The sequence below is a fragment of the Pan troglodytes genome, chromosome 10 (assembly GCF_028858775.2).
Source record: "Pan troglodytes isolate AG18354 chromosome 10, NHGRI_mPanTro3-v2.0_pri, whole genome shotgun sequence".
Classification (NCBI taxonomy): Eukaryota; Metazoa; Chordata; class Mammalia; order Primates; family Hominidae; genus Pan; species Pan troglodytes.
The window spans coordinates 118495892-118519667 of NC_072408.2; the positions used below are offsets into that span (position 1 = coordinate 118495892).

General features: G+C 45.6%; 2 protein-coding genes across 30 annotated transcripts in view; one reads left to right on the forward strand and one right to left on the reverse strand.

Annotated features, from left to right (window-relative positions):
- The window catches only part of BRAP (BRCA1 associated protein), a 43549-nt gene extending 40973 nt beyond the window's left edge, over positions 1–2576 (reverse strand). Inside the window, exon 1 of one of the 3 annotated variants that reach the window (XM_016922613.4) lies at positions 2279–2576. In XM_016922613.4, the coding sequence (XP_016778102.1) occupies positions 2279–2360 (82 nt within the window). In that variant the 5' untranslated portion in view covers positions 2361–2576. Of the gene's footprint in view, positions 1–2154 lie in introns of all 3 variants that reach the window. The other 2 variants (XM_016922612.4, NM_001246552.1) reach the window with 2 other exon arrangements.
- Positions 2577–2643: 67 nt separating this feature from the next.
- Positions 2644–23776, forward strand: part of ACAD10 (acyl-CoA dehydrogenase family member 10) — a 70351-nt gene continuing 49218 nt past the window's right edge. For 11 of the 27 annotated variants that reach the window (XR_001708292.4, XM_016924248.4, XM_016924249.4 and 8 more), the window contains exons 1-5: positions 2679–2807; positions 8878–8980; positions 9486–9593; positions 11135–11334; positions 20624–20772. Coding sequence is in view for 19 of the 27 variants with exons in the window: in XM_016924248.4 (XP_016779737.3) it covers positions 9562–9593; positions 11135–11334; positions 20624–20772 (381 nt within the window). In the remaining 8 variants the exon portion in view is untranslated. Of the gene's footprint in view, positions 2808–6558; positions 6629–8877; positions 8981–9485; positions 9594–11134; positions 11335–20623; positions 20773–23776 lie in introns of those variants that run through there. The other 16 variants (XR_010147778.1, XM_063784964.1, XM_063784968.1 and 13 more) reach the window with 6 other exon arrangements.

Below are 23776 nucleotides of genomic sequence, written 5' to 3' on the forward strand. Positions count from 1 at the left end.
AAGAAGCCTTTGTAGTATCCATCTCACTCAACTCTGGGACCACTGCAGTACACAGCAAAGAGTCAATAAGCAGCCAGGACAATATACTCAGAAATGCAGGGCTGTTCTACTGAAATCATGCACTTTATTTTTATTTTTTGAGACAGAGTCTCACTCTGTCACCCAGGCTGGAGTGCAGTGGTGTGATCTTGGCTCACTGCAACCTCCACCTCCCAGGTTCAAGTGATTCTCCTGCCCCAGCCTCCCGAGTAGCTGGGATTACAGGCACGTGCCACCACGCCCAGCTAATTTTTGTACTTTCAGTAGAGATGGGGCTTCACCATGTTGGACAGGCTGGTCTCGAACTCCTGGCCTCAAAGTGATCCGCCCGCCTTGACCTCCCAAAGTGCTGGAATTACAGGTTTGAGCCACTGCGCCTGGCCCAAAATCATGCACTTTAAAGCAAATCGCCAAAGAGGGAGCCTTAGAGAAGATGCAACAGTGATCATGCCCAGATGAGCTAACATTTTAGTAACACCTGATAAAATGAAATTGTGTTCAGCCCAAAATGAAGATATCAAGTCCATTAAAAAAACAAAATTTCAAAAACTTGTAGGGGTAGTCTTAAACATCCTGGCTTATGCTCATGCCATGAACATCTGTGATTACTGTCTTAAATCAATGAAACACATGAAAAGGGAAACGGAATTTGGAGACTTAACTGAAATATCCCTAATACATGCTCTGTCAGGGCAGGGACAAGGCCTGTTTTGCCCACCACTGTATTCCCAGCCCTTATACCACAGTGCCGAGCACACAGAGGAAGCCCTCTAAATGTTTGATGAATAAATGACTACATGACTGACCCATGCAGATGTCTATATGCGGCTAATATCAATTTAGCTGACTCTCAGAACTCAGAAGCCACTTTTAGCCTTTGGAAAGGTGCTCATAAGCTATAAAGTCATATTCAATCTTTAATTTGCAGCTTCAAAGGTCACGTCCTCAGGAAGTTCCCAATGACACCATCCCTACCTGCCCCCATCCCTCTCTCCAAACCAAACACATCTTCTTGTAATACTTTCCCAAATTGTTTCTCCTTTCCTTCACCGCACTTACCACAGTTGTAATTCTACACATATTCTGCACTTATTTAATTCATCTGTTTCCTCCATGAAACTGCTGGTGCCATTAAAGCAGAGACGCTGTCTGATTCAGCACACAAGGAAAGCTCCAGTAGATATGAGCATAAGTTTGTTTTTTGTTTTTTTTTGAAATGGACTTTATCTCTTGTCGCCCAGGCTGGAGTGCAGTGCCACAATCTTGGCTCACCGCAACCTCCACCTCCCGGGTTCAAGCGATTCTCCTGCCTCAGCCTCCCCAGTAGCTGGGATTACAGGCACCTGTCACCACGCCCAGCTAATTTTTGTATTTTTAGTACAGACAGGGTTTCACCATGTTGGCCAGGCTGGTCTCGAACTCTCAACCTCAGGTGACCCGCCCGCCTCGGCCTCCCAAAGTGTTAGGATTACAGGCGTGAGCCACCGCGCCCGGCCAAGTATTTCTTGAATGAATGTTAGTTAATTATCTGAGGACCAAGGAACAGAGCCAGAGCTGCATTCCCCACTAAGGAGCTTCCTCACTTGTGTTAACGGTGTAAAAAGCTCAGACTCAAGTCCAGCTCACTGAGTTAGAATCCCAGTTTCACCCATTACAGATAACCTTGGGCAAATCAATTAATCACTAAGCTTCAGTTTCCCAATGTGTAAGAGGTACATGTCACACCCATCTGCCTCTTAGGGCTGTTGCAAAGATAATTAAAGAATACAATACACAAAAGGTGCTTAGTACAGTGCTGGGATATAGGAAGTGTCCAAATTTTAGTTATGACTATGGTTAGGGGGCACTTCAATGGATATCGTTCCAAAAGGGAACAATTTAATTAACCCAGGGACCGTCCAGCGTTGCTGGGGACCCAGTACCTGCCTTTACGAAGCCCATAGGGAAGCAAGCGAGACAAACACACCACTCGACTATCTCGAGAGGGAGACGCGCCAGGTATAAACTGAATGCCCTCAGACGGCACAGGGAGGGAGGTTCGGGGCAGGGCTTCCCTGAGATAACAAACGGGAAGGCCTCTCAAAGGCGGATGGGAAAGAGAGGGATCCCGATCACCTCTCCGTGTCTTCCTGAGGCAAGAGCCCTCGCCGCGGGCTTTTCCCGAGCCAGTGCTTTGGGAACGGAAGCCCTCCGGGCCCAGACCCGGCTACAGGGAATGCGGCGAGGCCGCGGGACTCACCCGCGGCGCTGAAGCCGAAGCCGGCGGGGACAGGCGAGTGTTCCGCGAGCTCCAATCGGATAACAACCAGTGACACACTCATAGGGCAGGCGCTGGCCGGCGCGGGCCCCGGCGGGCTCAGGCGAGGCTGGAAGGCGAGCCGAGAGGCCGAGCGGCCCGGGGCCGGCAGCGCCGCCACCGCCTCAATGCAGTTGCCGCCGCCTCAGCAGCAGCAGCTCCTCGAACAGCCCTCGGAGCCACAACAACCTCCACTTCCGCCTCCCAGCCGCCGTCGCCGACCTGAGGTTTACGCATGCGCGCATGACCGCGCACAGCGATTGGGCGGCGTGGCAGGGGTCACCCACTGCTCTTCCGGACGCAATTTTGAGGAGGTCGGAGCGGAAGGACGTCGTGGCGATTGCTCGCGCTGGGGTGCCACTCTTAGGCTGAGCTACAGGTTTTCGCACAGCCGCGAGTTAACCTCTGCTTGCCCCAGAGGCCTCGTCCTAATCCACCTCGGCTGACGGCGCGGGATCCCTGGCTCCGCGAGGTCTCCGAATTGTCCGAGCTATCTGCTATGCAGAACTTTGCCCCTTTTGTTGTGTTTGACTCCTGTCTAACCCTAGTCTGGATGGTTTTGTTTCTGTCCCACTTTACAGATAGGTACAACGAGGCTCAGAGAGGTGAAGTTCCTTCTAAGGGGCCGTAGAGAGTGGAGACTCGATCGCTGTTCAGATAGCGATCTGGCTGGGCGCGCTGGCTCACGCCTGTAATCCCAGCCCAGAGGCTTAGGCGGGCGAATCACCTCAGGTCAGCAGTTCGAGACCAACCTGGCCAACATGGTGAAACCTCGTCTCTACTAAAAATACAAAAAATTAGCCGGGCTTGGTGGCGCGCGTCTGTAGTCCAAGCTACTTGGGAGGCTGAGACAGGAGAATCGCTTGAACTCGGGAGGCGGAGGTTGCAGTGAGTCGAGATAGTGCTAGTGCACTCCCGCCTGGGCAACAAGAGCGAAACTCCGTCTCAAAAAAAAAAAAGAGAGAAAAGATGGTGATCTGCTGGTTACGAGCACAGTGCTGCAGTGAGACCGGGGTCCTCCTCCCCACCCTGTCACTTCACAAATGTTTACTGAGAGTCTAGACACCCTTGGGATGCTTGAGATACATTGGCGTATAAGATAAACACAGTTCCTGTCCGTACTATGAGGTTGACCTACATCAGCAGTTGTGCAGTCTTGAACTAGTATAGTCATTGCGTAAAGTTGGCATGATATCATGTCCTCATGCAGTTGTGAGGATGAAATGGAATTATGTATATGGAGATAACATTAGCTTTTCTGAGGCTCAGCATTCTTTCCAGTATGTCAGAGTGGCTTTTGTATGTAGATACTGACACAATCAATGCATATGGGACACATACATGACAGGATGCTACTCTAGGTACATTGTATAATGATACATATGTAAGTACATAGTACATTCTAGATGAGTGTGTGTGTGGACATAGTGCGTTCTAGATGTGTGTGTATGTGGACTATGACATGACCACAAGATACATGCGTATATAGATCTTGTGACTACATCCTATGAAATACGTTTCCATATGCCCTGTTTAAATCAGGGTTTCTCAACTCTGCACTATTAACATTTTGGGTCCTGATTATTCTTTTTTGTTTTTGGCAAGGGGGCGGGGTGTCCTGAGCATTGTAGAGTGTTTAGAAACATCCCTGGCCTGACCCACTAGATGTCAGTAGCACCTCTCCCCAGGTGGTGACAACCAATAATGTCTCTGGACCTTTCCAGATGTCTTCTTGGGGTTAAAAAACATAACCCTGTTGAAGAATCACAGGGTTATGTGAAAGTGCATAAACCATACACACATACTGTATGCATAAAACCTCTTGTGAACTTTTTTAGTATATTACTATAGTAGATAACATTTCAACATGTGCCAGGTACTAATTTGAGTGTTTCATATACCTTGTGTCATGCAATGGTCACAACAACTTTATGAAACTGGTACTATGTCCCTATTCTACAGAGGAGTAACCTGAGGCTTGGAGGAAGAGTAACTGGCTCAGGATTTCACAGGTAGTAGTGGCAGAGCTGGAACTGAAATCCAGGCAATCTGAATCCAGAACTAACATTCTTTATCTCTTTACCAAACAAACCTTTTTTTTTTTTTTTTTTGTATTTTGAGACGGAGTCTCACTCTGTCGCCCAGGCTGGAGTGCAGTGGTGCGATCTCGGCTCACTGCAACCTCGGCTTCCTGGGTTCAAGCTTCCTGCCTCAGTCTCCCAAGTAGCTGGGACTACAGGCACACAGCACTGCACCCAGCTGATTTTTGTATTTTTTTTTAGAGATAGGGTTTCACCATGTTGGTCAGGCTTGTCTGGAACTCCTGACCTTGTGATCCACCCACTTCGGCCTCCCAAAGTGCTGGGATGACAGGCGTGAGCCACTGCACCTGGCCCCAAGCATCTTCTTAATGTATGACAACACACTGTGTGTGTATATTTATGAGAGCATCATTTAGGTAGCAAGTCTGCATTATCATGCTAATCCCATTTTGAGTGTCAGGAAGAAGATAAATCTTTTTTTTTTTTTTTTTGATACAGAGTCTTGCTGTGTCACCCAGGCTGGAGTGCAATGGCAGGATCTTGCTCACTGCAACTTCCACCTCCCAGGTTCAAGCGATTATCCTGCCTCAGCCTCCTGAGTAGTTGGGATTACAGGCACCTGCCACCACGCCCGGCTAATTTTTGTATTTTTAGTAGAGATGGGGTTTCGCCCATCTCTTGGTCAGGCTGGTCTCGAACTCCTGACTTTAGGTGATCTGCTCTCCTTGGTCTCCCAAAGTGCTGGGATTACAGGCGTGAGCCACTGCGCCTAGCCTGACAAATCTTTATGGTAGATACCAGTAACACAGAACTAGAACTGTTAGCCAGAGTTGGGCAGGTTGGGAATGTTACAGCTCTTTGTGGCTGCCAAGGATTAAACCTTTCCCCAGCTTTTCCCTGTTTTCCAATATTTCCAGTTTATGCATCCTTCCAACTCATATGGAGCACCAGCTATGTGTCTAAAACCTGTACTAACTCCCAGGGGATGTATGTATACTAAGATGAATAAGATAGTCCTTGTCTTAAGGAGCTTATGAGTTCAGAAACACGTAGACGTGAAAACAGGCCGGGCACAGTGGCTCTTGCCTGTAATCCCAGCACTTTGGGAGGCAGAGATGGGAGGATCACTTGAGGTCAGGGGTTCAAGACCAGCCTGGTCAACATGGTGAAATCCCGACTGTACTAAAAAAAATACAAAACCTTGTAATCCCAGCACTTTGGGAGGCCGAGGTGGGCGGATCACGAGGTCAGCAGATCGAGACCATCCTGGCTAACACGGTGAAACCCCATCTCTACTAAAAATGCAAAAAATTAGCTGGGCGTGGTGGCAGGCACCTGTAGTCCTAGCTACACGGGAGGCTGAGGCAGGAGAATTGCTTGAACCGGGGAAGCAGAGGCTTCAGTGAGCCAAGATTGCCCCACTGCCCTACAGCCTGGGCATCAGAGCAAGACTCCTGTCTCAAAAAAAAATGAAAACAGTTACTGTGTAATGGGGTAAGTGCTCTGCTGAAGATATGGAGAAGAGGCAATGGGAGTGAAAAAAAGAAGTCCCACACTCTACCTGGAAAAAGAAAAGAAAAGGCTCCCCAGAGGAGCTAAAACTGAGGTTGTGATGTCAAAGTGAATAGAAATTCACCTAACAGATAAAGCAGGGAAAGGTGTTCCAGTCAGTGAGCACAGCAGATACCAAGGCCTAGAGGTATGAGAAATGACAGCATTTCCTGCCTTGGGAAGTGGCTAGAGCAGAACAGTTGTCTGTAGTTGAAGGAATAAGCAGGCTGCTTGTGGGAGCATTGCCCACATGTCCATTAGTGGGACTATGTGGAGGACAGTGTCCTCCATAAGGATTAAAGTTGCCCCTTCAGGCCCTGAAGGCATTTTTCTTTTTTTTTCTGTTTTTTTTTTTTTTTTTTTTGAGACGGAGTCTCCCTCTGTCACCCAGCCTAGAGTGCAGTGGCGCGATCTCGGCTCACTGCAAGCTCCGCCTCCCAGGTTCACGCCATTCTCCTGCCTCAGCCTCCCGAGTAGCTGGGACTACAGGCGCCCACCACCACGCCCGGCTAATTTTTTTGTATTTTTAGTAGAGACGGGGTTTCACCATGTTAGCCAGGATGGTCTCGATCTCCTGACCTCGTGATCCTCCCGCCTCGACCTCCCAAAGTGCTGGGATTACAGGCGTGAGCCACTGCGCCCGGCCCCCTCAAAGGCATTTTTCATCTCTACTACGCCCTCATACAAAATATACAAGTGTGTAAGTAAATTTCTCTTTCTATCATAAACATTGGCCTTGGCATAGGAACGTAAGTAAAACTGAAAATGCAAATGAACCTTGACATTTTTAGTTTCAAATATTGCCCCCAAATTCAGCAAATTTCCAATTACCGTCGTTGCATGGTGGTATCCTCAGCAGATGGGTGCAGGACCCCCTGCAGATGCCAAAATCTGTGGATGCTCAAGTTCCTGATATACAATGGTGTAGCATTTGTTTATAACCTATGCACACCCTCCTATATGCTTTAACCCATTTCCCATTTAGAAAAAAAAGTACTTGACTTGGTGTGGTGGCTCACACCTGCAATCCCAGCACTTTGGGAGGCCGAGGCCGGTGGATCACTTGAGGTCAGGAGTTCGAGACCAGCCTGGCCAACATGGTTAACACCCGTCTCCACTATAAAAATGCAAAAAGTTAGCTGGATGTGGTGGCGAGCACCTGTAGTCTCAGCTACTCGGGAGGCTGAGGCAAGAGAATAGCTTGAACCTGGGAGGCGGTTGCAGTGAGCCGAGATCACACCATTGCACTCCAGCCTGGGCGACAGAGCAAGACTCGGTCTCAAAACAAAAAAAAAAGAAAGCAAAAAAAGTGCAGCTCGCTGCCAGCACAGTATTCTCAGGGCAAGCAAGATATGAGTTAAGTAATCCCTAGATTGCTTATAATACTGGCTGGGCACGATGGCTCACGCCTGTAATCCCAGCACTTAGGGAGGCCGAGGTGGGTGGATAATGAGGTCAAGAGATCGAGACCATTCTGGCCAACATGGTGAAATCCCGTCTCCAGTAAAAACACAAAAATTAGCCAGGCGTGGTGGCACGCACCTGTAATCCCAGCTACTCAGGAGGCTGAGGCAGGAGAATCGCTTGAACCCAGGAGGTGGAGGTTGCAGTGAGCTCTGATCATGCCACCGCATTCCAGCCTGGTGACAGAGGGAGACTCCATATCAAAAAATATATATTTAATATATATTATATATATCAAATCATATCCATATCAAAATATATAAATATATATACATGCATATATATGTATGTATACCTAAAACAGTGTAAGTACTGTGTAAATAAATAGTTGTTAACCTGTATTTTTTGTTTGCATTTTTTATTGTTGTGTTGTTATTTTTATTGGTTTTTGTTTGTTTGTTTTTGAGATGGAGTCTCACTCTATAACCCCGGCTGGAATGTGGAGTGCAGTGGTGCAATCTTGGTTCACTGCAACCTCCACTTCCCTGGTTCAAGTGATTCTCATGTCCCAGCCTCCCGAGTATCTGGGATTACAGGTGTGTGCCACCACGACCGGCTAATTTTTTTTCTGTGTTTTTAGTAGAGACGGGGCTTCACAATGTTGACCAGGTTGGTCTCGAACTCTCGACCTCAGGTGATCCGCCTACATTAGCATCCCAAAGTTCTGGGATTACAGGCGTCAGTTACTGTGCCCTTACTGTGTGTGTTTGTTTTGTTTTGTTTTACTTCGAATATTTTCTTCTTTTTTTTTTTTTTTTTTTTTTTTTAAGACGGAGTCTCACTCTGTTGCCCAGGCTGGAGTGCAGTGGCACCATCTCGGCTCACTGCAAGCTCCGCCTCCCCAGTTCACACCATTCTCCTGCCTCAGCCTCTTGAGTAGCTGGGACTACAGGTGCCCACCACCACGCCCGGCTAATTTTTTGTATTTTTAGTAGAGATGGGGTTTCACCGTGTTAGCCAGGATGGTCTCAATCTCCTGACTTCGTGATCCGCCCACCTCGGCCTCCCAAAGTGCTGGGATTACAGGCGTGAGCCACTGCACCCGGCCTTACTTCGAATATTTTCTATTGTAGTTGGCTGAATCTGCAGATGTGGAACTCACAAATACAGAGGGCTGACTATAGATGAGAAACACATTATATTCAAGATTTACCACTTAAGAGTCCTTTCTCTAGGTGCTTATAGAGGTTGAGTATCCCTTGTCCCAAATGTTTGGAACCAGAAGTAGTTCAGATTTTGGATTTTGATATATCTGCATATATATAATGAGATATCTTGGGGTTGGGACCCAAGGCTAAACATGAAATTCACTTATATATATATGTTTCATATATATCTTATACACATAGCCTGATTGTAATTTTATACAATATTTTAAATAATTTTGTGCATGAAACAAAGTTTGTGTTAAGTACTTACGTGTGGAATTTTTCACTGTGGCATCGTGTGGGGGTTCAAAAAGTTTTGGATTTTGGATCATTTCAGGTATCGGATATTTGGATTAGGGATGCTCAACCTCTACAGTTTTTTGAGTCCTACCTGGGTGCCGTGACTCACACCTGTAATTCCAGCACTTTGGGAGGCTGAGGTAGGTGAATCACCTGAGGTCAGGAGTTTGATACCAACCTGACCAACATGGCGAAACCCCATCTCTACTAAAAATACAAAAATTAGCCAGGTATGGTGGTGCGTACCTGTAGTACCTGCTACTCGGGAGGCTGAGGCAGGAGAATCACTTGAACCTGGGAGGCAGAGGTAGCAGTGAGCCAAATTCGTGCCACTACACTCCAGCCTGGGCAACAGAGTGAGACTCTCAAAAAAGAAAAAAAAAAAAGAGTTTCTGATTTTGGAGCATTTCAGATGTCAGATATTTGGATTGGGGATGCTCAAACTATATAGTTTTGGAGTCCTTTTGGCCCCACTGAATGACTCCTGTAAACTCAGATGCTGTCTTACCAACCTGTTTTGCACTCTCCTGATTTTTAGTAAGCTTTTTAACTGTAGAAATCACATAAAAAGCTTAAAGATTTTCATGAAGAAAATAGAATTTGCCTTCATTATTTTGTTTTTTTTCCCCATCTTTTTATTTCAAGCTTACAGAAAAGTCAAAAGAAGTTACAGTGATCTCCCGTTATACCTTTCATCTAGACTCACTATTAATGTCTGGCCATGTTTGGTTTTCTCTATACACGAGTATATAGGTATGCATCTGTATACGTGTACATGTATGTATGTGTGTTGTGTGTGTCTTTTTTTTTCTGAACCTTTTGAAAGTAAGTTTGAGGAACAGTTACCAGGCTGCTGCAGTGATCTGTAAGTGGCAATGATGGTGTTTTGTGGTGTGAGGGTGTCATCGTAAGTGCTAGGAGGAGGCGAGTACAGGACATCTTAGGTGCACGCAGGAGAGACTCCTAATGAGTCTTTTCTGGTATCCCCAAGAGGCTTCATGAAGACAGTGACTGGTAAACTGCAACCCAAAGGACTGTTTGGAATTAGCCAGGCAACAGGTGGAACAGAGCATTGCAGAGGAGGAGAACATGCATTTGAGGAAACTGCATGTAGATGTGTATGTCCAGATCATTCCAGGTTGAGGTGAAAAAATGGGGAGATGCTGCAGAAAGGAATGAGATTTTTTTTTTTTTTTTTTTTTTTTTTTTTTGAGATGGACTCTGGCTTTCTCACCCAGGCTGGAGTGCAGTGGCACAATCTTGGCTCACTGCAACCTCTGCCTCCCAAGTTCAAGCAATTCTCCTACCTCAGCCTCCCAAGTAGCTGGATTACAGGCACCCAACACCATGCCCAGGTTATTTTTGTGTTTTTGAGTAGAGATGGGGTTTCGCCATGTTGGCCAGGCTGGTCTCCCAACTCCTGACCTCAGGTGTTCTGCCCATCTCAGCCTCCCTAAGTGTTGAGATTACAGGCGTGTGCCACTGCGCCTGACAGGAGTAGATCTTTTAAGCCAGGCTTAGGAATTGAGAGTTTATTTTAAGGGCAATGGGGAGCCATTGAAGGTGTTGTTTGTTTGTTTTTTGAGATGGAGTTTTGCTCTTGTTGCCCAGGCTGGAGTGCAATGGCACGATCTTGGCTCACTGCAACCTCTGCCTCCCAGGTTCAAGCGATTCTCCTGCCTCAGCCTCCTGAGTAGCTGGGATTACAGGCATGCGCCACCATGCCCGGCTAATTTTGTATTTTTAGTAGAGGTGGGGTTTCTCCATGTTGGTCAGGCTGGTCTCGAACTCCCAACCTCAGGTGATCCACCCGCCTCGGCCTCCCATAGTGGTGGGATTACAGGAGTGAGCCACCACACCTGGCCCAGATTTACAATTTTTAAAGAATACTCTGACTGGAGGGTGAAGAAAGAATTGGAGAGAGGTCTGAGAAGAGGCAAGGGGGCCAGTTAGGATCCACGGGCAAGATGGTGGCAGTGAGAATGCAAAGAGGTAGATGAGATTTTCAGGAGAAAGACTTGACAGCACAGAACTAGATAGGGCGAGGTGAGGTAGAGATTGCAGAAAGTCAGAGGCGAGTCCCAGCTTTCTAGCTTGGGCAGCCGAGTGGGCGATGGAGCCCTTGACTAAGTAGCCAGGGAGGGAGGAGACACTGAGGTCAGTTGTGGGTGTGATTCGAAGTGCCTGTTGGAGATGGGTTAGAGATGTCTGGCTGGCCCCTCTGAGCTCCAGGATGGAGGCCTGGTTGGGAGGCAGTGCAGGCAAGTAACGCCCTGTGCCTTCTTCCCACACAGCCTCAGCCTCACCATGTGTGTCAGGAGCTGTTTCCGGTCCCCCCGTCTCCAGTGGGTGTGGAGGACAGCCTTCCTGAAACACACCCAGCGCAGGCACCAGGGGTCCCACCGATGGACGCACCTTGGAGGCAGCACCTACAGAGCGGTGATTTTCGACATGGGCGGAGTTCTCATTCCTTCTCCAGGGAGAGTCGCTGCAGGTGAGCTATTGATTCTGTTTCACTTTGTGGGACTAGAGTGGTGGTGGGAGAATGGAGGGTGATCGGGAAGGCAGAGGGGAACACTTGGGCAGCAGTGTGTCCCAGCAGGCCATGCTCTGGCTCTCGAGTTGAATTCCAAGCACCACTAGGGGGCCGAGTGTCTTGGGCGCATGATTCAGCTTCTCCAAATCTTACTTTCCTCATCATTAAATGAGCTAATGGTAGTGCCTTCCTCCTTGGGATTTGGCGGAGAGTTACCCGTGGGAAGCACTTGCTTAGCACAGTGATTGCTCAGTGCATCCTAAATTCTCAATCAATGATGAGCTGCCATGAATGCTGTGATTAGAATTTAACCACCAAGGCAGGGCGCAGTGGCTGAAGCCTGTAATCCCAGCACTTTTGGAGGCCGAGGTGAAAGGGTCGTTTGAGCCCAGGAGTTCAAGACCAGCCTGAGCAACATAGTGAGACCCCGTATCTGCAGAAATTTAAAAATTATCTGGGCATGATGACAGGCACCTGTAGTTCTAGCTACTCAGGAAGCTGAGGTCGGAGGATCACATGAATCCAGGTGGTTGAGGCTGTAGTCAGCCGTGATCATGCCACTGCACTCCAGCCTGGGTAACAGAGCAAGACCCTTACTCAAAAACAAACAACCAAAAATCCCAAAGAATTTAACCACTTCTTCTTGGGAACTGTTCTACTTCTGAAATCTAGAATGCTGAAATTCCCCTTTTGATTACAGCCTTCCTCCCTTCTACCCCACTCCCTCTAAACCTGCTTCTGGACTGACAGGGTAAGGGTCAGCCCTCTGGTCTCTGGTCTTCTCTTTACCAGCCCCTTCCTGGTTTTACTTCTTTTCTACTCAGTTCAGTTTTTATTAGTTAAAGTCGTTTTGGCTTCAAGCAGTAGAAAACCTAACAAAACAGTGACTGAAACAAGCTAGAAGTTTCTTTCTCTTGCACATAAAAGCCCAGGTATGTGGTCTGGGGCACTGTGTGATGCGACTCTGTGGTATCAGGGACTCCAACTCTTTATAGCATGTTGCTCTGCTGTGACTTTTCATTTCCACTCTTACCTTGTGGTCTGTCTTGGCCGTGTCACCTCCTGCTATCATATTCTCATGCCAGCCAGCAGGAAGGACAAAGGGCCAGGCAGCCATCCCTCTCCTTTTGACCTTCTGTGGTGGCTGGTTGGCCAGTTCTCCATCCTAAATCAACCCAGGCACAGGTTTTCTATGCCTGCGTGTCTAGGCTTTCCAGCACTGCTGACCAAATTACTCAGCCGTGCGAACTGGCTGCACAAGCTGGTTTCTGAGCTCCAGCCTCAGTTGGGCCATTGGTGCTATGCCTGAGCCTCTCTGTTCCTTCACTCTTATCTCTCTGTTCCTTCACTCGTATCTCTGTCATGTTTACCTCAGGGGCTGTTCCAGACTGTCCACTCCCTCTGCTCCTTACCACCCCCAAATATTCTTGCTCTGCAGATAGCTGAATCTATTCTTCTACAAAGAACATAAAGACTAAACCTGAGCAACACAGTGAGACCCTATGGTGAGCTAGGATTGCACCACTGCACCCCAGACTGGCACAACAGGCTTTTTTAGAGAACCTGTCTCTAAAAAAAAAGGCAGCAGGGAAGAACATAAAGATCACTGGACAGAAAGTTTCTTGACTTTCTCTAGAATATCTTAAGAACCAATTCACTTCTCTCCATTGCCACTGCCTCCACCCTTGCCTTCTCTCACCCAAATGATGTCATCAGCCTCCTAACTCTTCCCCTGCCTCTGGCTCTCTGGATTTTACAAAATCTCCTCCCAGCTCCAGAATTACCTTTCTAAAACATGGATCGTGCTTCTGCGCTTAGCAGCTCACACCTGTAATCTCAGCACTTTAGGAGGCCGAGGTGGGCAGATCGCTTGAGCACAGGAGTTCAAGACCAGCCTGGCCAACCTGGTGAAACCTCGTCTCTACGAAAAATACAAAAAGCGTACCTGGGCATGGCGGTGCATGGATGTAGTACCAGCTACTTGAGGGGCTGCGGTGGGAGGAACTCTTTAGCCCAGGCGATTGAGGCTGCAGTGAGCTGAGATTGCACCACTGCACTCCAGCCTGGGTGACAAAGTGAGACCCTGTCACAAAATAATAAATAAATAAAATAAAAATAAAGCACAGATCTTGTTCCTTTCATCCCTGGCTTGAAAACCTTGAATGCCTGCATGTGGTCCCCTAGATTAAGTCTAGAAGCTTTCGCCTGGGATTCAGGGCTCCTCTCAGTTCTAGCTTTCCTGCTGTGGACTACCTGATGCTCCCCAGGCATGCCAGGCACATTTGCATGTTTGTGCCTTTGCAAGCTGTGTTTCCTCCCTGCCTCCTCTGCCTGTTCAAATCCTACTGATGCTTTTAATGGCAAATTTAAGGGGATATTATTCAGCAATGACTGGAATCTTTTGAACACTCAGTAAATCTCATGGTTGTTACTAACTTCAAGAGTCCTCTTCTGTCAAGACTTCTCCAACCTCATTTGCAACCTGGGCAGAATGTTCCTGGATAGCCAATTCCCATTAAGTTTCACCCTCACCGAGATATTTTTGTTTGCAGTGGGATATGTTCATGTCTCCTCTATGGGGCTCTTGGATTCCAGGACTCCAGGTCTGGGATTTCTTCACTTCACTGTTGCAGTGTTAGCTCTGCAGGCTGGCTCAGTCATTCAGGAAATGTTTGATGGGTAGATGTGAATAAAATAGTGATGCCTTCTACTTTGTCTTTTGCTTGACTGGAGCTTCTAATGTTATTTATTTCAAATGAACCATATCAAGGGTCATTTGATAAGAATATACTAGAATTGGCCAGGTGCGGTGGCTCATGCCTTTAATCTCAGCACTTTGGGAGGACGAGATGGGCGGATCACTTGAGGTCATGAGTTTGAGACCAGCCTGGCCAACATGGCAAAATCCAATCTCTACTAAAAATACAAAAATAAGCGGGGCATGGTGGTGGGCACCTGAAATTGCAGCTACTCTGGAGGCTGAGCAGGGAGAACCACTTGAACCCGGGAAACAGAGGTTGCAGTGAGCTGAGATCATACCATTGCGCTGCAGCTTGGGAGACAGAGCAAGACTGTCTCAAAAAAAAAAAAAAAGTATATATATATATATACACTAGAATTACTGTACTATACTATTCTTTTTTTCTTGAGATGGGATCGCACTCTGTTTCTTAGGCTGGAGTGCAGTGGTACAATCATGGCTCACTGCATCCTGAAACTCCTGGGCTCAAGCAATCCTGCCTCAGGCTCCCAAGTAGCTGGGACTACAGGTGTTTGCCACCATGCCTAATTTTTGTTTTTTATAGAGATGGGGTCTTGCTATGTTTCTCAAGCTAGTGTCGAACTCCTGGGCTCAAGTGATCCTCCTGCCTTGGCCTCTTGAGTCATTGGAATTACAGGCGTGAGTTACCATGCCTCACCTGCTGTCTGTTTTTGTATGGCCTGTCAGCCAAGAATGACTTTTATGTTGTGAAATACGTAATTGAAAAATATCAAAACAAGAATAATATTTTGTGACATGTGAAAATTATGCGAAGTTCATATTTCAATGTCCATAAAAATGAAATTTTTTAGAAAACCATCTTGCCCATTTGTTTACATATTGTCCATGACTGCTTTTACCCTGTACTGGCAGAGTTGAGTAATTTCAACAGGGTCTGTAATGCTTTCAAAGCCTAAAATATTTACCATCTGGCCCTTTTCAGAAAAGCTTGATTTAAGCTGTTAGTTTACTATAAAATTAGTACGCACAACAAAGAATTCAAAGTATAGCCCAAACATTTTAGTTTTTTTATTTTTTATTTTACTTTATTTTTCTCCAAAAATGCATTTTCAGACCAAAGCTCAAACACTTTAAGATTGAATTTAGGCCGGGCACAGTAGCTCGCGCCTGTAATCCCAGCAGTTTGGGAGGCCAAGGCAGGTGGATCATGAGGTCAGGAGATTGAAACCATCCTGGCTAACATGGTGAAACCCCGTCTCTACTAAAAATACAAAAAATTAGCCAGGCATGGTGGCAGGTGCCTGTGGTCCCAGCTACTTGGGAGGCTGAGGCAGGAGAATGGCGTGCACCCAGGAGGCAGAGCTTGCAGTGAGCCTAGATGGCACCACTGCACTCCAGCCTGGGCGATACAGCGAGACTCCATCTCAAAAAAAAAAAAAAAAAATTGGGCATGGTAGTCCATGCCTGTAATCCCAGATACTCAGGAGACTGAGGCAGGAGAATTGCTGGAACTCGGGAGGCAGAGGTTGCAGTGAGCCAAGATAGCACCACTGCACTCCAGCCTGGGTGACAGATCAAGACTCTGTCTTGGGAGAAAAAAAAAATTGAATTCAGAGGGTATAATGATTTCGAAACTTCAAAATGTTTGACTTTAAAATTTTTGTTAGTGTGATAGATGAAAATTCCATCTTTGTGGTTTCTTTTCTTTTCCTTTTTTTTTTTTTTTTGAGACAGAGCATCATTCCATTGCCCAGGCTAAAGTGCAGTGGCGTGATCTTGGCTCACTGCAACCTCCATCTCCCAGGTTCAAGCAATTCTCGTGCCTCAGCCTCCCAAGTAGCTGGTATTACAGGTGTGTGCCACCATGCTCGGCTAATTTTTGTATTTTCAGTAGAGACAGGGTTTTGCCATGTTGACCAGGTTGGTCTCTCTTTTTTTTTTTTTTTTTTTTGAGACAGAGTCTTGCTCTGTCGCCCAGGTTGGAGTACAGTGATGCTATCTCGGCTCACTGCAAACTTCGCCTCCCGGGTTCACACCATTCTCCTGCCTCAGCCTCCCGAAGTAGCTGGGACTACAGGCGTCCACCACCACGCCCTGCTAATTTTTTGTATTTTTATTAGAGACAGGTTTCACTGTGTTAGCCAGGATGATCTCAATCTCCTGATCTGGTGGTCCGCCCGCCTCGGCCTCCCAAAGTGCTGGGATTATAGGTGTAAGCCACTGGGCCTGGCCTTTTTTTTTTTTCTGTTATTTTAATGTTCATTTGCCTGATTGCAACTGAGGTTGCGCCTTTTTTTTTTTTTTTTTTGAGTCGGAGTCTCACATTTGCCTGATTGCAACTGAGGTTGCACCCTTTTTTATTTTTATTTTTATTTTTTTTTGAGTCGGAGTCTCACTCTGTCACCCAGGCTAGAGTGCAGTGCTGTGATCTCGGCTCACTGTAACCTCTGTCTCCCTGGTTCAAGCTATTCTCCTTCCTCAGCCTCTCGAGTAGCTGGGACTACAGGTGTGCACCACCACACCTAGCTAATTTTTTATATGTTTTTAGTAGAGATGGGGTTTCACCATGTTGGCCAGGCTGGTCTTGAACTCCTGACCTGAAGTGACTTGCCTGCCTCAGGGTTCCAAAGTGCTGGGATTATGGGCACAAGCCACTGCATCTGGCCTTTTTTTTTTTTTTTTTTTTTTCAGAGAGCATCTTGCTGTATGGCCCAGGCTGTCAGGCTGGTCTCGAACTCCTAGTCTAAAGTGATTCTCCCGCCTCCTGAGTAGTGAGCCTTTTTTTTTTTTTTAAATATTATTGGTCATTCAGTTTTTCCGTGAATTGCTCACTTTTCTTGTTGATTTTCAGTAAACCTTTTTTTTTTTGAGACAGACTTTTGCTCTTGTTGCCCAAGCTGGAATGTAATGGTGCAATCTTGGCTCACCACAACTTCTGCCTCCCAGGTTCAAATGATTCTCCTGCCTCAGCCTCCTGAGTAGCTGGGATTACAGGCATGCACCACCACCCCTGGCTAATTTTGTATTTTTAGTAGAGACGGGGTTTCTCCACGTTGGTCAGGCTGCTCTCGAACTCCCTACCTTAGGTGATTGCCCGCCTTGGCCTCCCAAAATGCTGGGATTACAGGCATGAGCCACTGCACCCGGCCGGTAATAACCGTTTATCTGTTACATGATTTGCAAATATTTTCTCCCTTTTATGCCTTGTCTTTTGATTTTATTGATAATGCTTTTAGCTGTACCAAAGTTTTCTTTTTCTTCCTTTCTTTTCGAGACGGAATTTCACTCTGCCACTCAGGCTAAAGTGCAGTGGAGTGACCTCGGCTCACTGCAACCTCTGCCTCCCAGGCTCAAGCTATCCTCCCACCTCAGCCTCACAGGTAGCTGCACTATAGGCTCGCACCACCACACCTGGCTAATTTTTGTATTTTTTGTAGAGATGGGTTTTCACCATGTTGCCCAGGCTGGCCTTGAACTTGGGAGCATAAACAATCTGCCCACCTCTGCCTCTGCCTCCCAAAGTGCTGGGATTTTAGCCATGAGTCACCACGCCCAGCCTTCTATATTATTTTCTAAGTTTTAGAATTTTGTTTTTCTGACTTGGATATTTACTGTATTGGGAATTTGTTTTGTGATGGCCTGAAAGATGATTTAACTTAATTTCTATTCCATATTGAAACCTAGTTATGCCAACCCCATTTATTGAATAGTCACTGCTAAAAGAGCATAAAATACAGAGAAAATTTCCTGCTGCCACCTCGACCCTTTCCCAGTTGGTTCCAGACTTAAGTGGTTATCATTGTGAAAAGTTTCTTGTTTATTTTTGAAAAATTGCCCGTGTGTGTTGGGGGGGGTGTGGGGGGCATATACAAATTGGATCATATGCTGTAGACTGTTCCATAGCTTTTTTTTTACTCAGTATGATATTTTGCCATCTTTTTCATATCAGTTGGCATATGTCTAGGATCTAGTTTGGAGGTTAGTAAACTTTTTCTATAAAGGGCTAGACATGGTGGATGTGATGGCTTATGCCTACGATCCCAGCACTTTGGGAGGCCGGGGTGGGAGACTGTTTGAGGCCAGGAGTTTGAGACTAGCCTGGGCAACATAGTGAGATCCCCATTTCTACAAAAAATAAAAAAATTAGCTGGGCATGGTAGCACGCACCTGTAATCCCAGCTACTCAGGAGGCTAAGGCAGAAGGATCACTTGATCCTGGGAGCTTGAGGCTGCAGTGGGCCATGACTGTGCCACAGCTCCCCAGCCTGGGCAACAGCAAGACCCCATCTTAAAAAACAAAAATAAAGAAGGGCTAGATAGGCTTTGTGAGCCATACTCTCAGTCACAACTATTCACTTCTACCATTGCAGCAAGAAAGCAATAATAGACAATAGTAAACAAGTGTGGTTGTGTTCCAATAAGACTTTATTTACGAAAATAGGTAGAGCCAGGCATGCTGGTGTGTGCCTGTAGTTCCAGCTACTAGGGAGGCTGAGGTGAAGGTTCATTTGAGCCCAGGAGTTTGAGGCCAGCCTGGGCAACACAGCAAGACCCCATCTCTTAAAAAAATAGATAGGAGACAGATTTGGCCCCAAGCCATATTTTGCTGACTTTTGGGCAAGTTTATGTGTTTTAACATCTGTGTGGTATTCCGTTATATGAATATATCATAATTGATGTAATAAACACCTTATTAGTATACATTTAACTTTTCTAGTTCTTTTTATTATGAGCAATTCTGCACAAACAACCTTGTACATAACCTTTGCTTACTTTCATAAATATATATGGAAGAAATTTCTGAAAGTAGAATTACTACGTCAAATGTATGTGCATTTCAGATTTTGACAGAAATTATCAAATTGCTGTCTGCAGAGGTTGTGCTTGTTTACGCTCCCATCAACAGCATATGATGGTGCCGGTTTCCTCACATGCTTGCCAACTCCGAGACTGTGAAAAATGCTATATGCTTTAGCTCTAAAATTAAAGAAGTATTTTTTGGATTGAGTTTTAAAAGTCTTGTTATTTTCAAAGGACATATACCAGATTGTTAACATTGGTTATTTCTGAAAGATAGGACTGCTTGTCCTTTTACTTTCCTTCCTTCCTTCCTTCCTCTTCTTTTTTTTTTTTTTTTTTTTTTTTAAGACATGGGGTCTTGCTCTATGTCCCTAGGCTGCAGTGCAGTGGCACCATCATAGCTCATTGCAGCCTCAAACTCCTGGGCTTAAGCGATCCTTCCACCTCAGTTTCCCGAGTAGCTAGAATTACAGGTGCAACCCATCACGCCAAGCTAATTTTTAAATTTTTTCTAGAGACAGGGTTTAATCATGTGGCCCAGGCTGGTATCAGACTCCTAGCCTCAAGCGATCCTCCCATTTTGGCCTCCCAAAGTGCCGGGATTATAGGTGTGAGCCATTGCACTCAGCCTACTTTCTTTTGCATAGTTTTCTATGAAATATATTGTCTGAAAAATTTTCAATGCACAGACACTACTTTATCAGAAAAAAACAACAAAGGTGTTTTAATTCCAAAACAAAAGCTATATGTAAAGTGTATTTTGTCTTAGATATATAATTATGAATGTTGTATGTATATATTTGTCCCCAGCATCTGTATTATAGACAGAAAAAGCAACTGTGGATGAGGAGAAACAGTCCTTGCACAAATGTTCCCAGTGTTCTACAGATGCTGATGCTGATCCATCCACTGCCTTAGCTCTTTGTGGACAGAAATTTCCTTCTTGGCCAGGCACAGTGGCTCACACCTGTAATCCCAGTACCTTGGGAGGCCCGAGGCAGGCAGATCACCTGAGGTCAGGAGTTTGAGATCAGCGTGGCCAACATGGCAAAACCCTGTCTCTACTGAAAATACAGAAATTAGCCAGGCTTGGTGGCGCACGCCTATAATCTCAGCTACTTGGGGGGCTGAGGCACGAGAATCAGTTGTACCTGTGAGGTGGAGGTTGCAATGAGCTGAGATTGTACCATTGCACTCTAGCCTGGGTGACTGAGTGAGGCTTTTTCTGAAAAAAAGAAGAAATTTGCTTCCTTATCCACAAAGACAGCATTTCAGGCAAACATTTCAGTGTACTCACTCCATGCTGTGAAGAATTACTATAGCCTATAGAAGGAAGGGCATGTTCTAGGGGCCACCAGGATCTGGCTTATTCCTTCATGTGCTTCCATAGTCTCTGCCAGGTCCAGGTAAGTGACCTAACATATGGTCCAGTGAATATGAGACCAAGGAATAAAATTCATCATGCAGTGCCCGGAGTCCTCTCAAGCAACCACTGAGGATCTGATGCTTCATAGCAGTGTGCTCTCTGTTGTACACATTAGCATTGCTCTTCCTCGGGGGGTCTAAGGTTGAGATTTTGCATTTTGTGAATGTCTGCAAATTTCCAACAGCATCCACCCTGGCAGTACAGCGAGGCCGTAGGAACTGGTATGGTAATTTTCCTGAGCTCCCTAAACCCCAGCATGTGTCAATGTATTCCACTTTTGCATATTTTGCTTCCTATAGAATGGGAGGTACAGAATCGTATCCCTTCTGGAACTATATTAAAGGCCTTGATGGAAGGTGGTGAAAATGGGCCCTGGATGAGATTTATGAGAGCAGAAATAACAGCAGAGGGTTTTTTACGAGAATTTGGGAGACTTTGCTCTGAAATGGTGAGTGGTAAACATACCTACATTTCCATATTTTTCTTTTTGCCTTGAGTAGTGGTTGCAACATTCATGTATAAGTTAGTTAAACTGAAAATAAAGTGAAACCTAATAACCCATTACATGTTTTAAAGTTATTTCTTAGGCCAGGCGCAGCGGCTCATGCCTATAATCCCAGCACTTTGGGAGGCCCAGGGGGTGGATCACCTGAGGTCAGGAGTTCGAGACCAGCCTGGCTAACATGGTGAAACCCCATTTCTACTAAAAATACAAAAAATTAGCTGGCTGTGGTGGCGCACACCTGTAATTCCAGCTATTTGGGAGGCTGAGGCAGGAGAATTGCTTGAACCTCAGGGGTGGAGGTTGCAGTGAGCTGAGATCATGCCATTGCACTCCAACTTGAGCAACAAGAGCGAAACTGTCTCAAAAATAATAATAATAAAGTTATTTCTTTCACCCCTAGGTGTTCAATGTTCAATTCATATATGAATAACTAAAAATATTCTTAGCCAGGCGTGGTGGCTAACGCCTGTAACTTTAGCACTTTGGGAGGCTGAGACAGGAGAAGTGTTTGAACTCTGGAGTTTGAGACCAGCTTAGGCAACGTAGCCAGACCTTGTCTCTACTAAAAATCAAAAAAATTAGCCAGGCATGGTGGTGCACACCTGTGGTCCCAGCTATTCAGGAGGCTGAGGCTTGAGCCCTAGGGATTGAAACTTCAGTGAACCATGACCGTGCCACTGCACTCCAGCTTGGGCAACATAACAAGACTCTGTCTCAAAAAAAAAAAAAAAATTCTTTACTAAGTTCCTCCAGCATATATTTTTTCAATGTTTTCTGGTGTATTATAAAGGATGTTATGAAGGATACGAATGAACAGCCAGATGACAAGATACCTGGGGGCAAAGGTTTTAGAGCCACTGTGCCCTTTCCAGGCCTGCCACCCTCCTCCCAGCACCTCCATGCATTCAGCAACCTGAAAGCTCCCCTCTAATAGATACTAAAACAGGAGCTGTCTACATAATGGCTTTGATAAAAAAGCTTTTTTAAAGCAATAATAATATTGAACATTTTTTCTGTACTATGCACTGTTCTAAGCTCTTTATATAACTCATGTAACCGCAATAGCTCTACTAAAATATAATTTAAAATATAGTAAGAAAAGTTCTGTAGGTAGATGGTGGTGATGGTGATGGTTGCACGACAACACGACTGTACTTAATGCCACTGCACTGTGTACTTAAAAATGGTCGAGTGCAGTGGCTCACACCTGTAATCCCAGCATTTTGGGAGGCCAAGGAGGGCGGATCACCTGAGGTCAGGAGTTCAAGACAAGCCCGGCCAACATGGTGAAACCCCATCTCTACTAAAAATACAAAATTTAGCCAGGCATGGTGGTGGGCATCTGTAATCCCAGCTACTTGGGAGGCTGAGGCAGGAGAATTGCTTGAATCTGGGAGGCAGAGGTTACAGTGAGCCGGGATCAAGATCACACCACTGCACTCCAGCCTGGGTGACAGAGTGAGACTCCATCTCAAAAACAAAAATAAAAAAAGGTTAAGATGGTAAATTTTGTGTTACATATATTTTCCACAATTTATATATATATATATATATATAAACATATATGTGTATATGTAATAGTAAACTTTGAAAACATTATGCAAAGTGAAAGAAGCCAGTCAAAAAAGACTGCATGGTATATGATTCCATCTGTGTGAAATGTCCAGAATAGGCAAACCCATAGAGATAGAAAGTAGATTGGTGGTTTTCTAGTACAAGGAAACTTTGGGGGAAATGAGGAGTGACTGTTAATGGGTACAGTTTACTTTTTTTTTTTTTTAATTTTTTTTTTGAGACACAGTCTCACTCTGTTGCCCAGGCTGGAGTGCAGTGGAGCAACCTCGGCTCACTGCAACCTCTGCCTCCTGGGTTCAAGCGATTCTCCTGCCTCAGCCTCCCGAGTAGCTGGGACTACAGGCGTGTGCCACCAGCTCCAGCTAATTTTTGTATTTTTAGTAGAGACGGGGTTTCACCATGTTGGCCAGGATGGTCTTGATCTCTTGACCTTGTGATCTGCCCACCTTGGCCTCCCAAAGTGCTGGGATTACAGGCGTGAGCCACCACGCCTGGCTGGTTTGCTCTTTAGAGTAATGAAAATGTCCTAAAATTGATGGCAGTGATGATTGCACAACTTTGTAAATATATTAAAAACCATTGAATTGTACTCTTTAAATAGGTAACTTGCATGGCATGTGAATTATAGTTCAGTAAAGCTGTTCTAAAATCTGTGTGTGTATATGTATATATAAAATAGCAGACTTGCCTTTGCAGATTTTGAAATGTGATAATATAAGAGTTTTCTTTCTTTCTTTCTTTCTTTCTTTTTTTTTTTTTTTTGAGACGGAGTCTTGCTCTGTTGCCCAGGCTGGAGTGCAGTGGCATGATCTCGGCTCACTGCAACCTCCGTCTCCTGGGTTCAAGCAATTCTCCTGCCTCAGCCTCCCCAGTAGCTGGGACTACAGGTGCGTGCCACCACACCTGGCTAATTTTTTGCATTTTTAGTAGATATGGGGTTTCACCATGTTAGCCAGGATGGTCTCGATCTCCTGACCTCGTGATCCGCCTGCCTCAGCCTCCCAAAGTGCTGGTATTACAGGTGTGAGCCACTGCGCCCGGCCTTATAAGAGTTTTCAAAACCCACACAGATTGAATTTAAAAACAAGAAAAAAATTGATCAGAAACTAAAGTTCATAATGGTGATACTGAGGCAATACAAAAAGCATTAAATGACTTCTCAATCATTAAAAATTAAATTACATATACTTCATATACTTTTAGATTTCACTGTATCCTCTTACGATATGCTGTTTTTTTTTCAACTAGCAATCCATGAGCAGAATAAAGAACTCATTTAATTGTAATATTGATATAAATAGCTCCATTCCCTACTGTGTTGCTCAGGCTAGAGTACAATGGCTTGATCATAGCTCACTGCACCTCCAATCTC